Source organism: Trachypithecus francoisi, unplaced genomic scaffold, assembly GCF_009764315.1.
Source record: "Trachypithecus francoisi isolate TF-2019V2 unplaced genomic scaffold, Tfra_2.0 Lachesis_group15, whole genome shotgun sequence".
NCBI lineage: Eukaryota > Metazoa > Chordata > Mammalia > Primates > Cercopithecidae > Trachypithecus > Trachypithecus francoisi.
This window is the reverse complement of record NW_022681460.1, coordinates 80,498,655-80,520,760: the sequence shown is the minus strand read 5'-3', so window position 1 is coordinate 80,520,760 and position 22,106 is coordinate 80,498,655. Positions and strand designations below refer to the sequence as shown.

Genomic DNA, 22,106 nt, shown 5'->3' with positions numbered 1-22,106 from the left:
TGTTCTAAGTGCCTGGGCTGCCACACCCATCTTCCTGTTCTTGACTAACACCAACAGCCTTTCTGTAACTAGGGAAACAGTTTTGGTTCTTAATCCAGAGAGAATTTAAGTAGAAGTCCTGGCAAAGGATAAAGAACAGGACCTTATCTCCAGAGCTCCCTTTTCCTTGGCAACCTTAACCTATCACCTTCCAGGCCTGCATGTACTAACAAGTCATAATGGCAATGGCTAACCCCAGACTTGAGCCAGTATCAGATTTCATTTCCCCTCCACCTGCCCATTCTAACTGTTGGCAATCAGAGGGATAATTGTGCCATATGCATTGGATGACAAGTCATGAAATGTTCAGGGGACATCGGGACTGGTAGAAACTATAAACTGAAACTGAAATACTGGGGTTAGGGATTATGGATCCGTGTGTCCAGTCAGGATAAGAGCACCAGCTTCTGAATTCCCTGCCCTCAGTTACCTTCTGAAGTTTGAAGACTGCTGTAAGACTTTTGAAGACCGCACACTTTGCTCCAGTCCAGAATGTGTACAGGGAGGGGTTGGGACCTTGGCAAGAATCTGCAGTCCACACAGATTATGGAAGCTTATGGAAGCCAGAACCTTATTTTTTCTTGATATTTATTAATTATGTTAAAACAAGTAACTTTTAAATTAAAAGGGATACATCTCTTCCTGTGTGAACAATAGGGGCTTGGGAATGTTACTTTTCCTTCAGGCCAAACTAAAAGCAATGATGAACTCAAGATTTGGAGGGAAAATGAACGGATCAAACACCAAAATTACCAAAAACTCCTTATTTAAAAAAAGATGAACATTCTATGAAAAGACAGCTCCCATACGGCTATGAACAAACACGAAATGTCTTCTGGAGTATTAGGAGGGTAAGGCAGTAGCTGTATAGGCAGCAGAGCTTCTTAGCCTCTGGACTAGAGATTCTCAGCTGGGGGTGGAAGAACATCTCAAAATGACCTGAGAAACTGCAGATAACTTCCTCTGTTCCCATTCGGATATTCACCCCTGTCCTCCCCGACCTGTACTCACATGGATCTGTATACTTTGTTTCCTGTTCCAAAGCAAGTTTCCTATCCATGAACAAGTATTTTCCTCAATTCTTGTGGAGCATCCTTCCACAAGTACTCTCTCTTAAGAACCAAACATGGCTTTTCAGTAAGAATGATCTGCTCAAGGGCATATATACTATTCATATATGTCATAAAGATATATTTCAAGTATTTTATAAACTTCATATATCTTACATAGGAAAATGTATATATTCATTTATAAAATTTTATAAAATCCATATATGTTATGAATATATATTCATATATTTCTTTGAGACAGGGTCTCACTCTGTTGCCCAAGCTTGAGTGCAGTGGTGCAATCACGGCTTACTGCAGCTTCAATTCCCTGGGCTCAGGCGATCCTCCCACCTCAGCCTCCCGTGTATCTGGGACTGCAGATGCATGCCACTGCTCTCAGCTGATCTTTGTATTTTTTGTAGAGATGGGATCTTGCCATGTTGCCAGCTGGTCTTGAACTCCTGGGCTCAAGTGATCTGCTTGCCTCGACCTGCTAAAGTGCTGGGATTACAGGTGTGAGCCACCACACTTGGCATATTCACATATCTCTTTACACCTTTAAAAGCTGGCCAGAATTGTGATAACTCAAACCCTCTTCCATTCTAACTAATGTCAGTGGGGAACCTGTCAGGGGAAAGGAGATGGGCAAGAAAAATGGCTTTGGGGCAAAGGGGCCAGGCGTCTCACTCGGGAGTAAGGTGAGGAGTAGGATTCAGGATACTTCTGGTACAGAGCTGCTCTATAACAAAGGATCTCAGTCCTAGCTGCTAGGAAAAGTAATGTGAGGGGGTTGCCATCCTCCTGGGGTGCTTCTAGACAGTTTGTTGACATATCTCGAGGTGGGTAGGGGCAAATGTAATTTAGTTCACAGCAATCATTTATTTACTAATGTATTAGGTACTAAAGACATTAGAAGAAGTGATACTTCTCTCTCAATCTGAATTAAAAGATAGTCATTCTGAGCAGTGGAGTTTTCTAGCAAAAACAAATTCTACCACTATACTTGCATGATCTGTCATGATGGATTTTCACAGAGTATCACGCACACCATGTTCTGTGGCAGGGACCCTAAGCATTTCCATTAATCAGTGATTTAATTCACAGTGGGCAAGCTGGAGGGATCGATAACTCTACTTGAGGTGCAGAGTAGGGTATTTAATAAAGATGCTGACTGATCACAAGGATCTTGGAATGCTTCACTAAAAATAATGCACTGAGATGAAAACCAAAGGTTTCATAAGCATTTTAAGGTTGATTTGAAACTAGGAGTGAAAGGAAATATTGATGGACGTGATTTGTCATTTAAAATTTTTAACAGGATTTCAGATGTAAAACTGTTTAAAAACGTGAGTTTCCACTGCATCAAAGGCAATGTTTATTCATGAATGGGAAGCTGTTTTGGGGATGGATATTAAAGACAAGAATAGACTGGGTGTGGTGGCTCACGCCTGTAATCCCAGCACTTCAGGAGGCCAACGTTGGAGGACTGCTTACGGCCAGAGGCCAAGAATTTGAGGCTAGCCTGGGCAACATAGGGAGACCTCATCTCTATAAAAAATATATACTTTAAGTTAGCTGGGTGTGTGGCTCACACCGGTAGTTCCAGCTACTCAGGAGGCTGGGGTGGGAGGATCATTTGAGCCGGGAGGTTGAGGCTGCAGTGAGCCATGCTTGTACCACTGCACTCCACGCTTGGTGACAGAGCAAGACCCTGTTTCATAAAACAAAAATAAAACAAAATAAAGACAGGAATAAGCAAGCCCTTCTCTAGATGGAAGAGTGTAAGTGGCAGAGAGCCCCAGGGATCAGAGCTAGGGTTAGTTTTATAATAATCAGAAGACAAGCAGGATAAAATTTAAGTAGGCAGATAATGTTTATTCTTGGAAATCAAGTCATAAAAATAGCCCCTTGAGAACAACAGGGAAAATCATGAAATGAGTGACAAGGCAGGCAGTCTGTAAGAGCACTGGATTTAGAAAACTGTCAGCTGAGTGATCCTTAAAAAATGGTGAATGATCAGTCACTAAGGAGGTTAAGACATCTTGGGATCACTGCAAACTATTCCTTGGTGATACTGACTCCTTGTGTTTTGATGGTAAAAAAAAAAAAGCCAATAAAATGCTAGGCAGGAAAAGATGGAATACCAGGAACAAACCAAAAGCATTATTCTACATCACACTGCAGCTACACCTAGTGTACTGTGTGTTTTCTGGACACTGCATTCATTTTAGGAAGATAAAGATAATGATATGTACCATTTGTATAGTACAACATAGTTTTCAGAACTCCTTCACAGACACCATTTCACTGAATCTCCCAATACTTTGTGTGGAAAGTATCTCCATGTTCAGATGAGAAAACTAAGGCTTAATTAAGCAGGTTAACCCCACAGTTGCTGAACTTCTCAAAGGTAAAACTAGGGATCCAGCCTGGAACTTTTGGTTCTGAAGCTCTTTTTCCTCAACCCCATATTCATGCTGAAGAATCTCTAAAGAAATATGAATAAAATATTCAAACAGCTGAAGAAGGAGTCTTTTAGAGATAAGGTAAATGTGTCAGTTATTGATTTACTGCCTCTCAGCTCCAAATTCAGCCATCATTCCTGTTCTGTGAAACTGGATCTGGGCCCGTTAAATAATTATCCTTTGCCATTGCTGGAGAGACACTGCAGGAGAGTTTTGCTTCCTGGTTGGCGTGTGCTTGCTCAGCAGGCTTCGTTAGCATACATGTGCCTTTCCCAGTGCCTGGCTCCTGCAGTGCACAGTGGCCAGCAGCCTCCCCCCAGCACCCCACTGGGGCAGATTCATGGTAGAGGGCTTCTGGGGAAACAGTGAACAGCTTTCCCAGGCACTCTAGAGGGTGGATCTCTGGCAAGTTCCGCTGGCAAGAAACCATAGCAACTTCTCTGGCATCCAATGAGTGACAGTTATATCCTCTCTAACAAGGTCTGGATTACAGACTTGGGGGGTAGGGGATCTTTCTTCTTGGGTGCAACACTAGGGTATGTGACTGCTCCTTGTATCTGCTATTCGTATATTCTTCTTTTTTTTTTTTAACAGGGTCCCACTCTGTTGCCCAGGGTGGAGTGCAGTGGCATGATCACGGCTCACCATAGCCTCAACCTCCCGAGCTGAAGCCATCCTCCCACCTCGGCCTCCTAAGTAGATGGGACTATAGGCATACACCACTGCGCCCGGCTAACTTTTTGTATTTTAGTAGAGATGGGGTTTTGCCATGTTGCTCAGGCTGGTCTCCAATTGGGCTCAAGTGATCCACCAGCCTCAGCCTCTGGGATCACAGGTGTGAGCCACTACACTAGGCTCCTATATTCTTTAGAATTCTCTTTCTTTTTTCCCTATCATTCCCACAAGTTCTCTTTATTTCTTATAAGGCAAACCAAAATCATAGTTACTCCAACCTACTTACTCCAATCGTAATGATAGTTACTCTTTAAATTTTCTCTGGCTTAAATCTGTTTTTTTTCCTTCTGATTAGACCCTGACTGATATAGTAAACATAATAGGAGTATTCAGCTTATAAAATAAGAGTAGACAGGGAATAGAAGTAAAACCCATATAACTATGAAGGGTATGGAAACTATGAACAATGACATTCTCTAAAGCCTACTTTATGATAACTATGGGTCCTAACCTTGAAACTGCAAAGAGTAGCTATAAGAGAAATAAAAGTACTTCTTTGCATCCTTCTTTTCTTGTACTTGCTGCTCTAAGAGGTAACACAAGGCAAAAATACAGATTGTTTCAAGATCAATCTAGATGAATTCAAGGATGACAAATTTAAAAATCATTAAGGGAAGCAGAACTTCTTAGGCTACATATCACAAACTGTGTGTCATATAATAGGAACCAAACTTAACATCACAGTAAACATTTCCTGCAGGTCAGTGTCATTCAGAAATGTGCTATTTCTCAAACTGGGGTCTTGTTCTTTACATGATTTTTAAAAATTTATGTTTTTACCCAGGTAACTTTAAAAAAATAATATACAGTCTGATCATCTGTCTGACTATCACAAAGCTGACTTTTGCTACATAATTTCAGTGCTCCATTTTCAGGTGTATTTCAAAGCATACTGGTATCAGGTAGCACCAGCTTATTTGACAAGGGCTAATGACATGAACCAGCTGAACTGCTAAATAAATATGCCAGTGCCATATAAAAACCAAGTATCATCATGGCACTCTGTATTAAAAAGAGGTTAGTGGTTTTAAAGCAGTTCAAACAGAGAGAAGCAGTGAGTGAAATGAATTATGGTTATCCCTAATGCAAAAGGGATCAATCAGTACCATATGTATATTACCTACTTATTTCAGAAAAACATCATTCTTCACAAAAATTTCACTGATCTTGATTTTACAGCTTTATTTTTCTGAGACAGGGTCTCACTCTGTCACTCAGGTTGGAGTGCAGTGTTCTGATCAAGGCTCGCTGCAGCTTTGACCTCCCGGGCTCTAGCGAACTTCCCCTCTCAGCCCCCCGCCAAGTAGCTGGGACTACAGTTGTGTGCCACCATGCCGGGCTAATTTTTGTATTTTTTTAGAGAAGGGGTTTCACCATGTTCCCCAGGCTGGTCTTAAACTCCTGAACTCAAGCAATCTGCCCACCTTGGCCTCCCAGAGTGCTGGGATTACAGGCGTGAGCCACCATGCCTGGCTGGTATTTAGTATTTGAGGGGCAAAAGCATTTAAGTGGCTATTGCAAATGTCCAGGGACTTGGCCAATGGGGATGCCCTAGAAATGGAAATCAAGGGATAGAAGGGTAACATTGTGGGGGAAGGTTGAAAGTGGTTTTATTATTTACATAAACTTGTGATTTGCTGTTTTGGTTTTATAAATGAACAAGGGCTATAGAAATTTTAAACCTAAATTTATATTTGTAAAAATAATACAAGTAACTCTGGGAATCTACTATATATATACAATATATATATCTACCATGTATATAAAAATATATATCTACTATATATATAAAAAATGTATCTACTTATAGATATAAAATATATATCTAGTATATATAAACATAAATTTCCTTTATATAAATTGCTTTAAATTCCTATAAATATATATAAATTTCCATTAAAGGAAATATATATCTACTATATATATATATAAATACATTTCCTTTATATAAATTCCTTTAAATTCCTATAAATACAAATTTCCTTTAAAGGAAACATATGTATAGTAATATATGTATAGTATATACATATATTTCCTTTAAAGGAAATATATATATAGCAGATATATATATAAAATGTATAGCAGATATATATATATATATATATATTTTTTTTTCCTTTAAAGGAGAGACACTCTGGAGTAGATGGCCAATGGATTTCATATTAGGCTTATTCTTTTTTTTTTTTTTGAGACGGAGTCTCACTCTGTCGTCCAGACTGGAGTGCAGTGTCGCGATCTCGGCTCACTGCAAGCTCCGCCTCCCAGGTTCACACCATTCTCCTGCCTCAGCCTCCCGTGTAGCTAGGACTACTGGTGCGCGCCACCAAGCCAGGCTAATTTTTTTGTATTTTTTAGTAGAGACAGGGTTTCACCGTGTTGGCCCGGATGGTTTGGATCTCCTGACTTCGTGATCCGCCCGCCTCGGCCTCCCAAAGTGCTGGGATTACAGGCGTGAGCCACCGCGCCCGGCCAGGCTTATTCTTTTTTTTTTTTTTTTTTTTTTTGAGGCGGAGTCTCGCTCTGTTGCCCGGACTGGAGTGCAGTGGCCGGATCTCAGCTCACTGCAAGCTCCGCCTCCCGGGTTTACGCCATTCTCCTGCCTCAGCCTCCCGAGTAGCTGGGACTACAGGCGCCCGCCACCTCGCCCGGCTAGTTTTTGTATTTTTAGTAGAGACGGGGTTTCACCGTGTTAGCCAGGATGGTCTCGATCTCCTGACCTCGTGATCCGCCCGTCTCGGCCTCCCAAAGTGCTGGGATTACAGGCTTGAGCCACCACGCCCGGCCCAGGCTTATTCTTATATTCTGATGTTTATGTCTGATGCGTGTCTGGACCTGCATGTATTGTCAGGCAAAAGTAGAAAAAGGCTATGCTTATGTTTCTTCTAATGGTTTCACAGGGATCATCTTACATATATGACAAAGGACAATTTATTTGTTGGGTAGAGATGGATGACACCAGTAAGTTCATTTTGGTTTAATTACAAACTGTTGTTTTTCTGTGTGTGGAAAAGGCTGAAATATAACAGAATTTTATTATCTGTATCAAATATAGTAAAATTATTTTTCAGGTTCGTATATAATGATTGATTGCTTGGTGATATTAACTACTGAAGAGAGTCAAATTATGCATAAATTTAACTTTACAGATCAGATAACATCATCAGTGGCTTAAGACGCTATGGTAGGCCAGGTATGATGGCTCATGCCTGTAATCCTAGCACTTTGGGAGGCCAAGACCAGTGGATCACTTGAGGTCAGGAGGTCAAGACCAGCCTGGCCAACATGATGAAACCTGTCTCTACTAAAAATACGAAAATTAGCTGGGTGTGTCTCCTTGAACCCAGGAGGTGGAGGCTGCAGTGAGCCAAGATAACACCACTGCATCCAGCCTGGGCAACCGAGTGAGAGTCTGTCTCAAAAAAATAAATAAATAAATAAAAGAAACTATGGTAGGCATTGTCGGTTCCCCATAATAATGGGATTTTCTCTGTGGTATCTTTTACTCTTTTTTTTTTTTTTTTTTAAAGAAATCTCTGAAGTCAATGAATTGAACATAATAAATTATAGGGAATGAATTTAAAAAAACTAATTAAAACTAAGAAAAAAATACCATTTAATATAGATCTTAGGTAATTACAATAAAGTTATTCAACATAATTGGAAATGAATTATTAAGATCCCTCAGGGTATTCTCTTTGGTAGTATAGTAGGCAAAAAATAAATAAAAATTCCACTATTTCAGAAAGATATCACCACAATAGTAGGGTGACTTACCTTTTAATTGCTGCCCACTACATTACAAAATGTTATGTAGTGTCTGTGTTTTTGTACTTATCTTGGCCAAAAGCCACGAAACAATTATGTATTTTTAGATTAAGAAAATAATTTGAGGACCTTCAGTTGTCTGTTGGTAGCAAAGACTGGCATTAAAGACAGGAGGACTCATACATTAAGTAGATTTCCCAAATTTAAAAAGTCATAGCTAAATTTTTTTGAACATTATTAAAAATGTTTCTGCAAGTTCTCTCTGATCGGATTTTTAGGCACAGGCTATGATTACCCTTATTTTTCATTTTTGAAAATGTTCATAAGATGCTGTTGATATAATTACAAGGAAAGACAAAGGCAATCTTTCTTAAATCCACACTCTTTTCTAGGCTGTTGTTAGCAGTTGTCTGGTTCTTCAATAAGAAGCTCTGTTATTAATAATATAAGAAGTCTGACATCTACATGACTTCTGTATGGAACAAACATGTAAGTCACTGTAATATTATGCATGGCTAAAATGCAACTGTTATATACCATTAAAGAATGTGGATATGGTTCAGATCGGGCTAAATATATACAAATAAAACTAACCGATTATTACTGGTTTTTTGTTTTGTTTTTTGAGACAGGGTCTCACTCTGTTACCCAGGCTGGACTGCAGTGGCAGGAGTTTGGCTCACTGCATCTTTGACCTCCTGGGCTCATGCAGTCTTCCTAACTCAGTCTCCCAAGGTGGGACTACAAGCACATACTATCATGTCTGGCTAGTTTTTCTATTTTTTTGCAGAGATGGTGTTTTGCTATGTTGCCCAGGCTGGTCTAGAACTCTCAGCCTTAAGTAATCCTCACTCCTTGGCCTCCCAAAGTGTTGGGATTACAGGAGTGAGCCCTGCACTTGGCCATTTGCAATATTCTTGGAACAGTCACACTAAAACCTCACCAACACATTTAATGACTCAGGAAAAAAGATATTTCCACTTTCTTGGAGTACAGAATTACTAGCTCAACCAAAAATCAATGAAGTCCCCCAAAATAATAAATCTTAATGTTAAGAATTTGAAATTCTGGTGGAGCTGGTGGGTAAAAACGATAATGTTTTACTTCAGTGAATGTCAGTGAAAACTCACCTCTCCACTGTCACTTTTGATTGGTGTGAGGTAACCACATGTGGGCTGCCTACTGGCTCTCCATTTCCCGGAGCGTTTGTCGTACATGGAAGTGCAGATACCTCTGAGCATAGCAAAGGAGACAGAACAAAGGGTTACTAACGTTCTTTTATCAGACCTAACCTCCAAGAGCCAGAAAGTCTTGATTTATGTCCTGGCTCTGCTACTTACCATTTGTGAGACCTCGGGCACATCACTTAAACTCTTTGTGCCTTAGTTTCCTCATTAGTAATAGTACCTACTTAATAGGCTGTTCGAATTAAATGGATTAATATTACTACATGTAAAGGACCTAGAACAGTGCCTGGCACGTTGGAAGGGCTAAAATAAGTATTATTATCTTTCCTAGCACTAAAGTTACAGAAAGTATATAATATTGAAACCAAAGCAACTGGTAAAGATAGCAGTAAGCTGACTTGAACAAGCTGATACTGAATATCTTTATGAAGGATTCAGAGCAAATCACCATGGAACACTATAAGTATTAAAAATGTTTTTGAAGTCCGGGCGCCATGGCTCAAGCCTGTAATCCCAGCACTTTGGGAGGCCGAGACGGGCGGATCACGAGGTCAGGAGATCGAGACCATCCTGGCTAACACGGTGAAACCCCGTCTCTACTAAAAAAATTCAAAAAACTAGCCGGGCAAGGTGGCGGGCGCCTGTAGTCCCAGCTACTCAGGAGGCTGAGGCAGGAGAATGGTGTAAACCCGGGAGGCGGAGCTTGCAGTGAGCTGAGATCCGGCCACTGCACTCCAGCCTGGGCGACAGAGCGAGACTCCGTCAAAAAAAAAAAAAAAAAATATATATATATATATATTTGAAAACTCAGTTTAGTCCTATGCACACTTAGAATGATGAGGATTTCACGAATGGAAGGCAGTGTACTATACCTAACCATTCCACCTCATTATTCAAAGCTTAATGTTGCAGCCCACTTTAAGCTAACTGTATTGATGACTGCCTCTAAAATACAGGACAGGATTACTTGTAAACCTTTATACAGGCCGGAGTTTCAGATATATCTGTGGTAGATTATCGTTTCAGCTTGATGTGGGGGAATAACTGAAATAATTCCTACCCCTCACCCCCTCGTCCCCTGCTTTTTTTGAGAAAGAGTCTCATTCTGTCACCCAGGCTGCAGTGCAGTGGTGTGATCATGGCTCACTACAGCCTCAACCTCCTGGGCTTAGGTAATCCTCCTGTTTCAGCCTCCCAAGTAGCTGGAACCACAAGTGCATGCCAACATGCCCAGCTAGTTAAAAAAAAATTATTTGTAAAGACAGGGTCTTGCTATGTTGCCCAGTCTTGAACTCCTGGGCTCAAATGATCCTCCTGCCTCAGCCTCCCAAAGTGTTGGGATTATAGGTGTGAGCTACTTCACCTGGCCTGAAATAATTCCAAGACAGTGTTATTTTACAACCTGGCACAAATTCAGTAAAGCTGCCAGAGGTACAAGAGATCTGATAACTAAGGCAGAAAGGTAAGTGGTAATTTCAAATCTGCCCAATTTGCAAAGCTGGTGACAGGCAGCCCCTGAGAAAACATCTGACAGATCTGTAAACTCGCCTGCTTGCTTACCCACCTCAGAATTCTCTTTGTAGCACTGGTAACACCAGTCAGCCCTCAATCAGATGTGGGACTGGGAGAAGGTGAATATTTGTTAGGCACAGTTAATCCTCAAGCCTCCTTTTAGCAGTTTTAACTCAAATCAAATTTATATGAGTGTTGACAAACACAGCTATGCCAATCAGTAAGTTTCACCTTCCCTCTTGCCTTTGTTCATTCTTGGATTGATTTACAAAGAATACTGAAAGAACAGATAAGGAAAGGGCTGGAAGAGGGAAAAGGAAAACAAACCAACAAGGAGACTAGCCAGGCACAAACTACAGCATTAGCCCCTCAAATAATCCTGAGCTGGTGCAACTTACAGCCTAAATTGATCACTCTAACAACTCACTGGATACTATGCCTGCTTACAGCCTGTGTCTATTACAACATTGTTGAAGACAGCATGTTAAAAATGCAATGGGGTTATAATATACAACCATTAGGACTATTCTCCAAACATACACATACATACATTAGGGCATCTTTAAAAGAGCATGAAAACTCCACTATAAAGGAATTATGACGTACAGAACCAAAATAGCTTCTATTGAAATAAAACTAAGTCCCAAAATACCAACAATACTTTACATTTGAAAATCCTTAATGTTTATAGGCAATGTTCTGTCACATAAACCACTGTATTTGATCTTTGAGCCAAAAGTATTCCAGCCTTTGCTTTTGTTTGTAAACAGAAAAAGAAAACTGCAGTACCTCTGGTCTTTTCTTTTCATATTGATATCACACATGAGGAAAGAGAAAGACAATGATGAGCTATCTACTAACCACATGCATGTACAATCATGGAGACCATGAGGGATCACTGAAGGAGCAGAACCAGGAGCTGGGGGACCTGGGCCCCAGCTGTGTGAGCCTGGCCTGTCATTGGCCCTGAGTGCCCCTGTGGGTAGAGAGACCTTGCCTATTTGTTCACACTGAATCCCAGCCCTACGACACGGCCTGGCACATAGAAGAGCTTCAAAAATGCTTGTTGACTCGAAGACAAAGCAAAGTAACCACTTCACAAGGCAGCAGTAGGAATGATGTATGAAAGATGTACCTGATACAAAAAGGGCACTTCTTATTCATTTAATCTGAGTACTAAGGTTAATTTCACTTTTATTTAAAATACATTTGACTTATAATCTCCGAAAAAAATCAATAATCTCTTTCCAAAGCTGATGGCATATAAGTAACTCTAATGGAATTTCAAGATCACTGTATGTTATATGTACGGAAATATCACTACGTACCCCAAGAATATGTACAACTATTATTTGTCAATTGAAAAATAATAATTTCAACAAATTTTAAACTTTATTTTGAAGTCAGATCTAACAGGAATAACATTTAAATCCTTTTTCTGAGAACTGCCTATAATACAAGTTGTCAAATGTGTAAATTTAAAGTCCTTTCTTAAGAGGAAATATAAATATATACTACTTGAGCAGATAGTACATGATAAATGAAAGTTAGTTTTTTTTTTTTTTTTTTTTTTTTGAGACTGAGTCTCGCTCTGTCGCCCAGGCTGGAGTGCAGTGGCCGGATCTCAGCTCACTGCAAGCTCTGCCTCCCGGGTTTACGCCATTCTCCTGCCTCAGCCTCCCAAGTAGCTGGGATTACAGGCGCCCGCCACCTCGCCTGGCTAGTTTTTTGTATTTTTTAGTAGAGACGGGGTTTCACCGTGTTAGCCAGGATGGTCTCGATCTCCTGACTTCGTGATCCGCCCATCTCGGCCTCCCAAAGTGCTGGGATTACAGGCTTGAGCCACCGCGCCCGGCCGAAATTTAGTTTTTAAACTCAAAGGAAATTCTTCTAAAAGTATGTGTATGTATACACATATATGTATTAAGTATATATACATATATGCATAAATATGTATTACATAAGATGATTTAAAATATCAAGCGACCCATTAGAGTATAAACAAATGTGAAAAGTATCTGGCAGAAACACTAGACAGTTTTACATAAGAGGAAGGACTCAATGACAGACCCCTAAGCGTCTGTGAGTCTGCAAGTACTGGAAATTTTTCCCTCCATCAATTCCTGAATATCTTTACCCCTGGAGAGTCATTTCAAACATTTTATATATAAATTGATTTGAGTTCATTGACAGAAATACCTGTTCCTCCGGTGAGAGTTCCCTTGGCTATATCGCCGTTTCTCTGATCACTGGTTTTCTACCAAGAAGAAAAAAGAGGACTTTTAAAAATTAGAGTTTACATGGAAACTGAATAACCTGCTCCTGAATGACTACTGGGTACATAACGAAATGAAAGCAGAAATAAAGATGTTCTTTGAAACCAATGAGAACAAAGATACAACATACCAGAATCTCTGGGACACATTTAAAGCAGTGTGTAGAGGGAAATTTATAGCACTAAATGCCCACAAGAGAAAGCTGGAAAGATCTAAAATTGACACTTTAACATCACAATTAAAAGAACTAGAGAGGCAAGAGCAAACACATTCAAAAGCTAGCAGAAGGCAAGAAATAACTAAGATCAGAGCAGAACTGAAGGAGATAGAGTCACAAAAACCCTCCAAAAAATCAATGAATCCAGGAGTTGGTTTTTTGAAAAGATCAACAAAATTGACAGACCGCTAGCAAGACTAATAAAGAAGAAAAGAGAGAGAATCAAATAGACGCAATAAAAAATGATAAAGGGGATATCACCACCGACCCCACAGAAATACAAACAACCATCAGAGAATACTATAAATGCCTCTACGCAAATCGACTAGAAAATCTAGAAGAAATGGATAATTTCCTGGACACTTACACTCTCCAAGACTGAACCAGGAAGAAGTTGAATCCCTGAATAGACCAATAACAGGCTCTGAAATTGAGGCAACAATTAATAGCCTACCCACCAAAAAAAGTCCAGGACCAGATGGATTCACAGCTGAATTCTACCAGAGGTACAAGGAGGAGATGGTACCATTCCTTCTGAAACTATTCCAATCAATAGAAAAAGAGGGAATCCTCCCTAACTCATTTTATGAGGCCAACATCATCCTGATACCAAAGCCTGGCAGAGACACAACAAAAAAAGAGAATTTTAGACCATATCCCTGATGAACATCGATGCAAAAATTCTCAATAAAATACTGGCAAACCGGATTCAGCAGCACATCAAAAAGCTTATCCACCATGATCAAGTGGGCTTCATCCCTGGGATGCAAGGCTGGTTCAACATTCGCAAATCAATAAACGTAATCCAGCATATAAACAGAACCAAAGACAAGAACCACATGATTATCTCAATAGATGCAGAAAAGGCTTTTGACAAAATTCAACAGCCCTTTATGCTAAAAACGCTCAATAAATTCGGTATTGAGGGAACGTACCTCAAAATAATAAGAGCTATTTACGACAAACCCACAGCTAATATCATACTGAATGGGCAAAAACTGGAAAAATTCCCTTTGAAAACTGGCACAAGACAGGGATGCCCTCTCTCACCACTCCTATTCAACATAGTGTTGGAAGTTCTGGCTAGGGCAATCAGGCAAGAGAAAGAAATCAAGGGTATCCAGTTAGGAAAAGAAGAAGTCAAATTGTCCCTGTTTGCAGATGACATGATTGTATATTTAGAAAAACCCATCGTCTCAGCCCAAAATCTCCTTAAGCTGATAAGCAACTTCAGCAAAGTCTCAGGATACAAAATTAATGTGCAAAAATCACAAGCATTCTTATACACCAGTAACAGACAAGCAGAGAGCCAAGTCAGGAATGAACTTCCATTCACAATTGCTTCAAAGAGAATAAAATACCTAGGAATCCAGCTTACAAGGGATGTAAAGGACCTCTTCAAGGAGAACTACAAACCACTGCTCAGTGAAATCAAAGAGGACACAAACAAATGGAAGAACATACCATGCTCATGGATAGGAAGAATCAATATCGTGAAAATGGCCATACTGCCCAAGGTTATTTATAGATTCAATGCCATCCCCATCAAGCTACCAATGAGTTTCTTCACAGAATTGGAAAAAACGGCTTTAAAGTTCATATGGAACCAAAAAAGAGCCCGCATTGCCAAGACAATCCTAGGTCAAAAGGACAAAGCTGGAGGCGTCACGCTACCTGACTTCAAACTATACTACAAGGCTACAGTAACCAAAACAGCATGGTACTGGTACCACAACAGAGAAATAGACCAGTGGAACAGAACAGAGTCCTCAGAAATAATACCACACATCTACAGCCATCTGATCTTTGACAAACCTGACAAAAACAAGAAATGGGGAAAGGATTCCCTATTTAATAAATGGTGCTGGGAAAATTGGCTAGCCACAAGTAGAAAGCTGAAACTGGATCCTTTCCTTACCCCTTATACGAAAATTAATTCAAGATGGATTAGAGACTTAAATGTTAGACCTAATACCATAAAAACCCTAGAAGAAAATCTAGGTAGTACCATTCAGGACATAGGCATGGGCAAGGACTTCATGTCTAAAACACCAAAAGCAACGGCAGCAAAAGCCAAAATTGACAAATGGGATCTCATTAAACTAAAGAGCTTTTGCACAGCAAAAGAAACTACCATCAGAGTGAACAGGCAACCTACAGAATGGGAAAAAATTTTTGCAACCTACTCATCTGACAAAGGGCTAATATCCAGAATCTACAAAGAACTCAAACAAATATACAAGAGAAAAACAAACAACCCCATCAAAAAGTGGGGAAAGGATATGAACAGACATTTCTCAAAAGAAGACATCCATACAGCCAACAGACACATGAAAAAATGCTCGTCATCACTCGCCATCAGAGAAATGCAAATCAAAACCACAATGAGATACCATCTCACACCAGTTAGAATGGCAATCATTAAGAAGTCAGGAAACAATAGATGTTGGAGAGGATGTGGAGAAATAGGAACACTTTTACACTGTTGGTGGGATTGTAAACTAGTTCAACCATTATGGAAAACAGTATGGCGATTCCTCAAGGATCTAGAACTAGATGTACCATATGACCCAGCCATCCCACTACTGGGTATATACCCAAAGGATTATAAATTACTCTACTACAAAGACACATGCACACGTATGTTTATTGCGGCACTATTCACAATAGCAAAGACTTGGAATCAACCCAAATGTCCATCTGTGACAGACTGGATTAAGAAAATGTGGCACATATACACCATGGAATACTATGCAGCCATCAAAAAGGATGAGTTTGCGTCCTTTGTAGGGACATGGATGCAGCTGGAAACCATCATTCTTAGCAAACTATCACAAGAAGAGAAAACCAAACACCGCATGTTCTCACTCATAGGTGGGAACTGAACAATGAGATCACTTGGACTCGGGAAGGGGAACATCACACACTGGGGCCTATCATGGGGAGGGGGGAGGAGGGAGGGATTGCATTGGGGAGTTATACATGATATAAACGTTATGCACATGTACCCTAGAACTTAAAGTATAATAAAAAATAAAAAAAGAAAAAAAAAAAATGAGAAAAATAAGAGCATGCTGATGCAACAGTGCACTGATGGGAATTATCCATTAAAGAGAAAATAAAAATAAAAAAATAAAAATAAAAATTAGAGTTATAAGTGAAAATGAAAAAAGCATACAAAAACAGTCAGAAAATGGCCATGTCAATACCTTATCTGTAGCTTCTGTCCTCCTGGTTCTTTTCATAATCTCCTCAAGTCGCTATCGGAAAGGAAGAATTGAGCAAGAAGATCAGACACAGAAAAAAAGCCAGCCTGGCACATTTAACTGATGAAATAAATAGATTATTTAAAACAGTTTGTTATTTTGGAAAAATATAATATATACCCTTTTTTTTTTTTTTTTTTTTTTTGAGATGGAGTCTTGCCCCACCGCCCAGGCTGGAGTGCTGTATGGCAAGCTCTCAGTTCACTGCAGCCTCCGCCTCCTGGGCGCAAGCGATTCTGCTTCCTCAGCCTCCCAAGTAGCTGGGACCACAGATGCCCACCATCGCGCCTAGCTAATTTTTGTATTTTTAGTAAAGACAGGGTTTCACCATGTTGGCCAGGCTGGTCTCGAACTCCTGACTTCAGTGATCCTCCTGCCATCGCCTCCCAAAGTGCTGGGATTACAGGCGTGAGCCACCCGCCCGGCCGTGCTGCTTTGTCTTAATTGGAGTTATCCAAGAAAGTTGGACTGCCTTAAGCTACATGAAGTGGAATTAACTGCTTTTTGGTGAGGGCTAAAACACTGAGAGAGATCTCTTTGCAGGAGACTGTTATCACTGAGGGGGCTACTAGTTTATGTGGCGAGGGTCGAAGGCGCGTTTTCCGATGGCCAGGGCTAGTCTCTGGGTCTTAGAGGGTGCAAGTTCGCGTCCCGAGCCTCTGTGCTAAGACGCAGCTACCTTCTTTCTCTCCAGGCGCTCCAGTTCTTCTCTCTGGAAATGCTTCTCTCGTTCTTGCCGGGCTCTCTCTGCTTCTTCACGAATGCGAGCTTCTTCTTCTTTCTGAAAACAGAAGGTCGGCGTCTGCCTCTGACAAAGAGGCGGGCTGCCCAGATCTCCCAGGGGGCGCCCGGAGGTGGGGGCGAGGTGGTGGATGGAGGAAGTGCGGAAGCGGGAGCACTGGCAGTCCAGTCCGCACCCTCCTCTGCCCGGCTGGGGCGTCTCCCTGCGGGATCAGGACGGGGAGGGGGGCGGGGGCGGGATGCAGCCGCACCTGCCTCTGGGCGCGCTCCGCCTCCTCCCGCTCGCGCAGCGCCCGCTCCTTCGTCTGCCGCAGCAGCTGCTCCTCCTTCTCCCGGGCCTGCTCGGCTTCCAGCCGGTGCGACTCCTCCTCACGGCGAGTCCTCTCTTCAGCCACCCGTTGAGCCAATTCCTCTCTCTTTTGTCTGGAAAAAGACAAAACAAAAACAAAACCAAAGACACCTGAGGAGAAATCTTTGAAGCAAGGCCTGCCTCGGTGATTCTGTAGGGCGGTTCCTTCAGATGTCCAGTAGAAAAATCCCCACTGGATGCCTTCAGCACTGTTAAGGGACAAAATGCGAAGCCACCCTTAGTCTTCCTCCCCCCTTGCCAGCTGCATTGCGGTCCGTGCTAAACAGAAGCAACATGTAACCACCAGTATCTTGGGGAGAGCTGGCTTTTGGAAGGAATTTAACTATTTTTAACGGCTCTGATTTGCTTAATTCAAATAATGTGACTTCTTAGTAATGAATTTGAAGCACCCCCGTCAAAGGAAATCTTTGTAAATAAATAAGGGTCATAGTGTTCTGTCACTGGACAGGAGGAAGACAGCCATGTAAGCTCCCTGTTGGAGCCAAAGGCAGGGCATGGCCAAGATGGCGGCCCAGCGGGGGCATGAGATCCTTCCCGAGGGTACAGTTGTGTTCGTTTGAAGAACAATTATATTGACATTAGTCTTATTAGGCCCAGAAGATGATCAATTGAACAAACTGTCTCTGGGATACTGCCTGGCAGGCAATCATGGGGCATGTCAAGATCCCACCTGGCTACTCTCTGAGAGGAGATTTATCTGGAAAGGAGAAAACGTGAACCCTTATTATGCAGCCTTAATGTGATAATTACACAAAGACAAAGCGGAAACCTGGAGATTGGAGATGTGTTAAGTCAAAAAGCAGACTGCACAATTGTACCTCTGCTGTGGTTATAATTATGTAAATATGTGTGTATACATACTGTTGAGAGACTAGAAAGGACCACCCAAAATGTACACAATTACTGAAAATTGATATGATTATGGACTTTTTTTTCTTTAAACCTTTCTCCATCAATGTTGTTGCACTGTCATTAAAATAAGAAAACGTGGCTGGGAATGGTGGCTCATGCCTGTAATCTCAGCACTTTGGGAGGTTCGGGTGGGAGGATCCCTTGAGCCCAAGAGTTTGAGACCAGCCTGGGCAATATAGTGACACACCATTTCTATTAAAAAAAAAAAAAAAAAAGAAGAAGAAGAAGAAGAAAAATGTGATTTAAAAAACAAACCGCTTAGTAGTCACAGGAAAATTAGGTAACAGTAATCCTGAAAGAACTAATCCATTCACTTTCATCAGTATTATCACCTCCTCCCTCTCAGAGGGGTGTTGAGTTAATCCAAGTATCACTGACATCACTGACACCATGGTGTGGAGCAATGTCCCCCCTTTACCTTTCAAGTTCTTCTTGCTCCCTCCTCTCCCTTTCTTCCTTTTCTCTCTGCTCTCGGGCCAGCCGCCTCTTCTCAGCTAGCAGCCTTGTGGCCTCCTCTGGGTTGGTGGTGCCTGCAGAAGTCTTAGGAGAAGCACTGGCAATCACAGTGGATGATGGGGCTGAGACCATGGCTGGGGTGGGGACCGGGGCTGGAGCTGGGGCCGAGGCTGGAGTTGGGGCCGTGACTGGACCTGGGGCCGTGGCTGGAGCAGCTGCACAAACAGGTACAAGGAGAAAACCAGTTGGAAACAAAATCCAAAGAACAAAACCAACACTAGCATTCCCCACATCCAAGGCCTAGAATTTACCATTATAAAAGAAAAGGGAATGTTTATTACTGTGTGTTCTCACGGTTTCACTGTGTTCTATCTGTAACCAAGCAACAGATAAAAAAATCAGTATGTGTAAGTGAGACATCCAACAAAGCTAATACTCTGTCACCAAGTCTTATTTTTATACCAGTTAAATCAGTTAACATATATTGAATGTGTACAGAGCCTCATGTTAGTCTGTGGGGAGTTATACACTGAGCAAAAAGAAGATGAGATCATCCATTTGTCTTTTATTGCATTTGAAAATTCCTACTCTTTGGTAACCATTCATTACTAGAGCAGCATCCTCAGCATCCATGCCATGAGTCCAGATTCAGACTGGGAAGATGACACCCTATGAAGAGGACCCTTTTGTCTCTCCAGAGCTGTCTCTAGGTCTGAGATGGGAGGAGCTCAGGGCCTCTTTGGGAGCTGGTGCTCATTCTGCTTGTATGTCCCAGGCTGCCAAGATGCAAGATGGGAGCAGAAGTTCTCTGGTCTTACTCAGATTTATGAAGATGACCTAGAGAGCTGGTGCCCCAGAAGCCCCACACAGGCACTCACAATTCGGCAACACAGTGAGCAAGGCACCAGCAAGTGCAAGCTCTGGCCCCTGGCTGCTCCAGCCCCTCCTTTCGAGAGTCACATTTCTACCTCTGCTCCCACAGACTTTTCTCGGCCATCATGATGCTCTATAGCCTTTCTTTCCTTCCTTTTTCCATGGAAACAAACACTGGACTCCTCCTTTTTCTAACATTTTCACCTGTTTTGAATCATCTTTCTTTGCCCCACCCTCTATCTTCAAATTCAGTCTTAAGTAGAACACTTTTAAATGAAGACAATTCTCAACTAGAAATATTGAATTCCCAGCTCCAGGTGGTTTTAAATTTCTAAATAGCATCTGGTTAGCCTGGCAGAGGTGAGAACCAGTGGGCCTTCTGGAAAAAAATCTGACTCTATCAAGCACACAGGCTACGCCAGGGGTCCTTAAACTCCAGAATTCACAGGAATAGCATTGCCAGATTTAACTGGCCACCCGGTGTTCTATCTGGCAACCATGTTTAGGAGTCAACTGACAAGCTTAGTATCTTTCAAGTCCTCATATCCACCACTACATATTCTGATTTAGTAAGTCTGAGGTAAAGTCAAGGGTCTGTATGTCAAAACATTATAGATGTGGTGGTTTAAAAATATTTCCAGTTTTCCTCAGCTGCTGCCAAGCTGCACTCAGTCCCTCTGAGGAATCTAGGGCCATGTTGAAGTGGGATCCTCACTTCATCTGGCAACTAGTACCTTGCCGGGCAGTGCCAGCCCCACACTTGCTTGTGCCATGGCCTCTGTTTCTGAGCTCGCCTGCATTCTGCATGAGGCTTGACCTTCATTCTGCATGAGGGTGAGGTGACTGTCGAGGAGGATAAGATCAATGCCCTCATTAAAGTAGCTGGTGTAAATGTTGAACCTTTTTGAACTGGCTTGTTTTCAAAAGCCCTGGCCAATGTTGACATGCAGAGTCTCATCTGCAATGGAGGAGCCCGTGGACCTGCACCAGCAGGAGGTCCTGCCCCCTCCACCAATGTTGTTCCAGCTGAGGAGAAGAAACAGAAGCAAAGAAAAGAGAGTCTGAGGAGCCCGAGGAGGATATGGGCTTTGGTCTTTTTGACTAAACCTCTTTTGTAACAAGTTCAATAAAAAGCTGAACTCTTAAAAAAAATTCTTCGAAAACTCTCTCTTCAAAAGGTGGAGACTGTGTTTCTCTTTGAGTGTGAGTTCCACCTAGTGACTTGCTTCTACTTAACAGAATGTGACAGAAACATTGGTGTGCAGCTTCTGAGACTGGATCATAAAAGACATTGTAGATTCCTCCTCATTCTCTCTTCCAGGTCACTGACTCTGGCAGAAGCCAGCAGAGCAAGGAGACAGATAAGGACATTCAGCAATAACATGGAGTGATCCATGTGTGGAGAAGCTGAGGCCACCTGCCTCCAGCCTTGTGTGTAAGCCACCTTCCAGCTCTGGTTGAGTCTTGAGATGACTGCAGCTCTAGTGGACAGCTTGACTGCAATCTTATGAGTGGTCCTGAGCAGGAACCACCCAGCTGCACTGCTGCCAAATTCCTGACCCAAGAATCCATGTGATATGACAAATGTTTGTTGTTGTTTTATGCTGCTAATTCATTATGCAGCAATAGGTAATGAATACAACGGGTAATTTTGATGCAGGTGCTCTGAACACATTTTATGGAATGAACTCAGCCAATAAAAGCACTGAGAAGCTACACCTGAATCCACGTGTTGTGGTTCTAATAATAGGCTTTTGGATGTATGATTTGAGATTTACATTTCTATTTCTGCTTCCGCAGATTATTTTCATGGCTATTATGATGCTCTATGGCCCTCCTTTCCTTTTCCATGGAAGCAAACACTGGACTCCTCCTTTCTCTACCATTTCCACCTGTCTTGAATCATCTCCTCTTTCTTGCCCCACCCTGTATCTTCAAATCAATCTTAAGTAGAAAACTTTGGAATGAAGACAATTTTCAACTAGAAATATTGAACTTCTAGCTCCAGGTGATTTTACATTTCTAAATAGTATCTGGTTACCCTGGCAGAGGTGAAAAACCAGTGTCTGGAAAAAATTCTGACTTCTATCAAGCACACAGGCTATGCCAGGGTTCCTTAACTCCCGGATGCACAGGAATACTGTTGCCAGGTTTTTTTTTTCTTTTTTTTTTTTAAACTATTTTTAAGCAACGCTAAGTTAAAATATTATACTTAAGGAAAGGTGTTAAACTTAACCTTAGAG

The 22,106-nt window shown here is 41.6% G+C and overlaps 1 protein-coding gene and 1 pseudogene across 7 annotated transcripts in view; one reads left to right on the top strand and one right to left on the bottom strand.

The window, feature by feature from the left end:
* MAP7 (microtubule associated protein 7) overlaps positions 1 to 22,106 on the bottom strand; it is a 218,707-nt gene that overhangs the window by 5,417 nt on the left and 191,184 nt on the right. For all 7 annotated transcript variants that reach the window (XM_033235361.1, XM_033235358.1, XM_033235357.1 and 4 more), the window contains 6 exons: positions 18,953 to 19,205; positions 17,504 to 17,675; positions 17,191 to 17,292; positions 16,455 to 16,505; positions 12,952 to 13,009; positions 9,184 to 9,286 (listed from right to left, as the gene is read on the bottom strand). In XM_033235361.1, the coding sequence (XP_033091252.1) occupies positions 9,184 to 9,286; positions 12,952 to 13,009; positions 16,455 to 16,505; positions 17,191 to 17,292; positions 17,504 to 17,675; positions 18,953 to 19,205 (739 nt within the window). The remainder of the gene's footprint in view (positions 1 to 9,183; positions 9,287 to 12,951; positions 13,010 to 16,454; positions 16,506 to 17,190; positions 17,293 to 17,503; positions 17,676 to 18,952; positions 19,206 to 22,106) is intronic.
* On the top strand, positions 19,792 to 20,998 carry LOC117097483 (annotated as a pseudogene).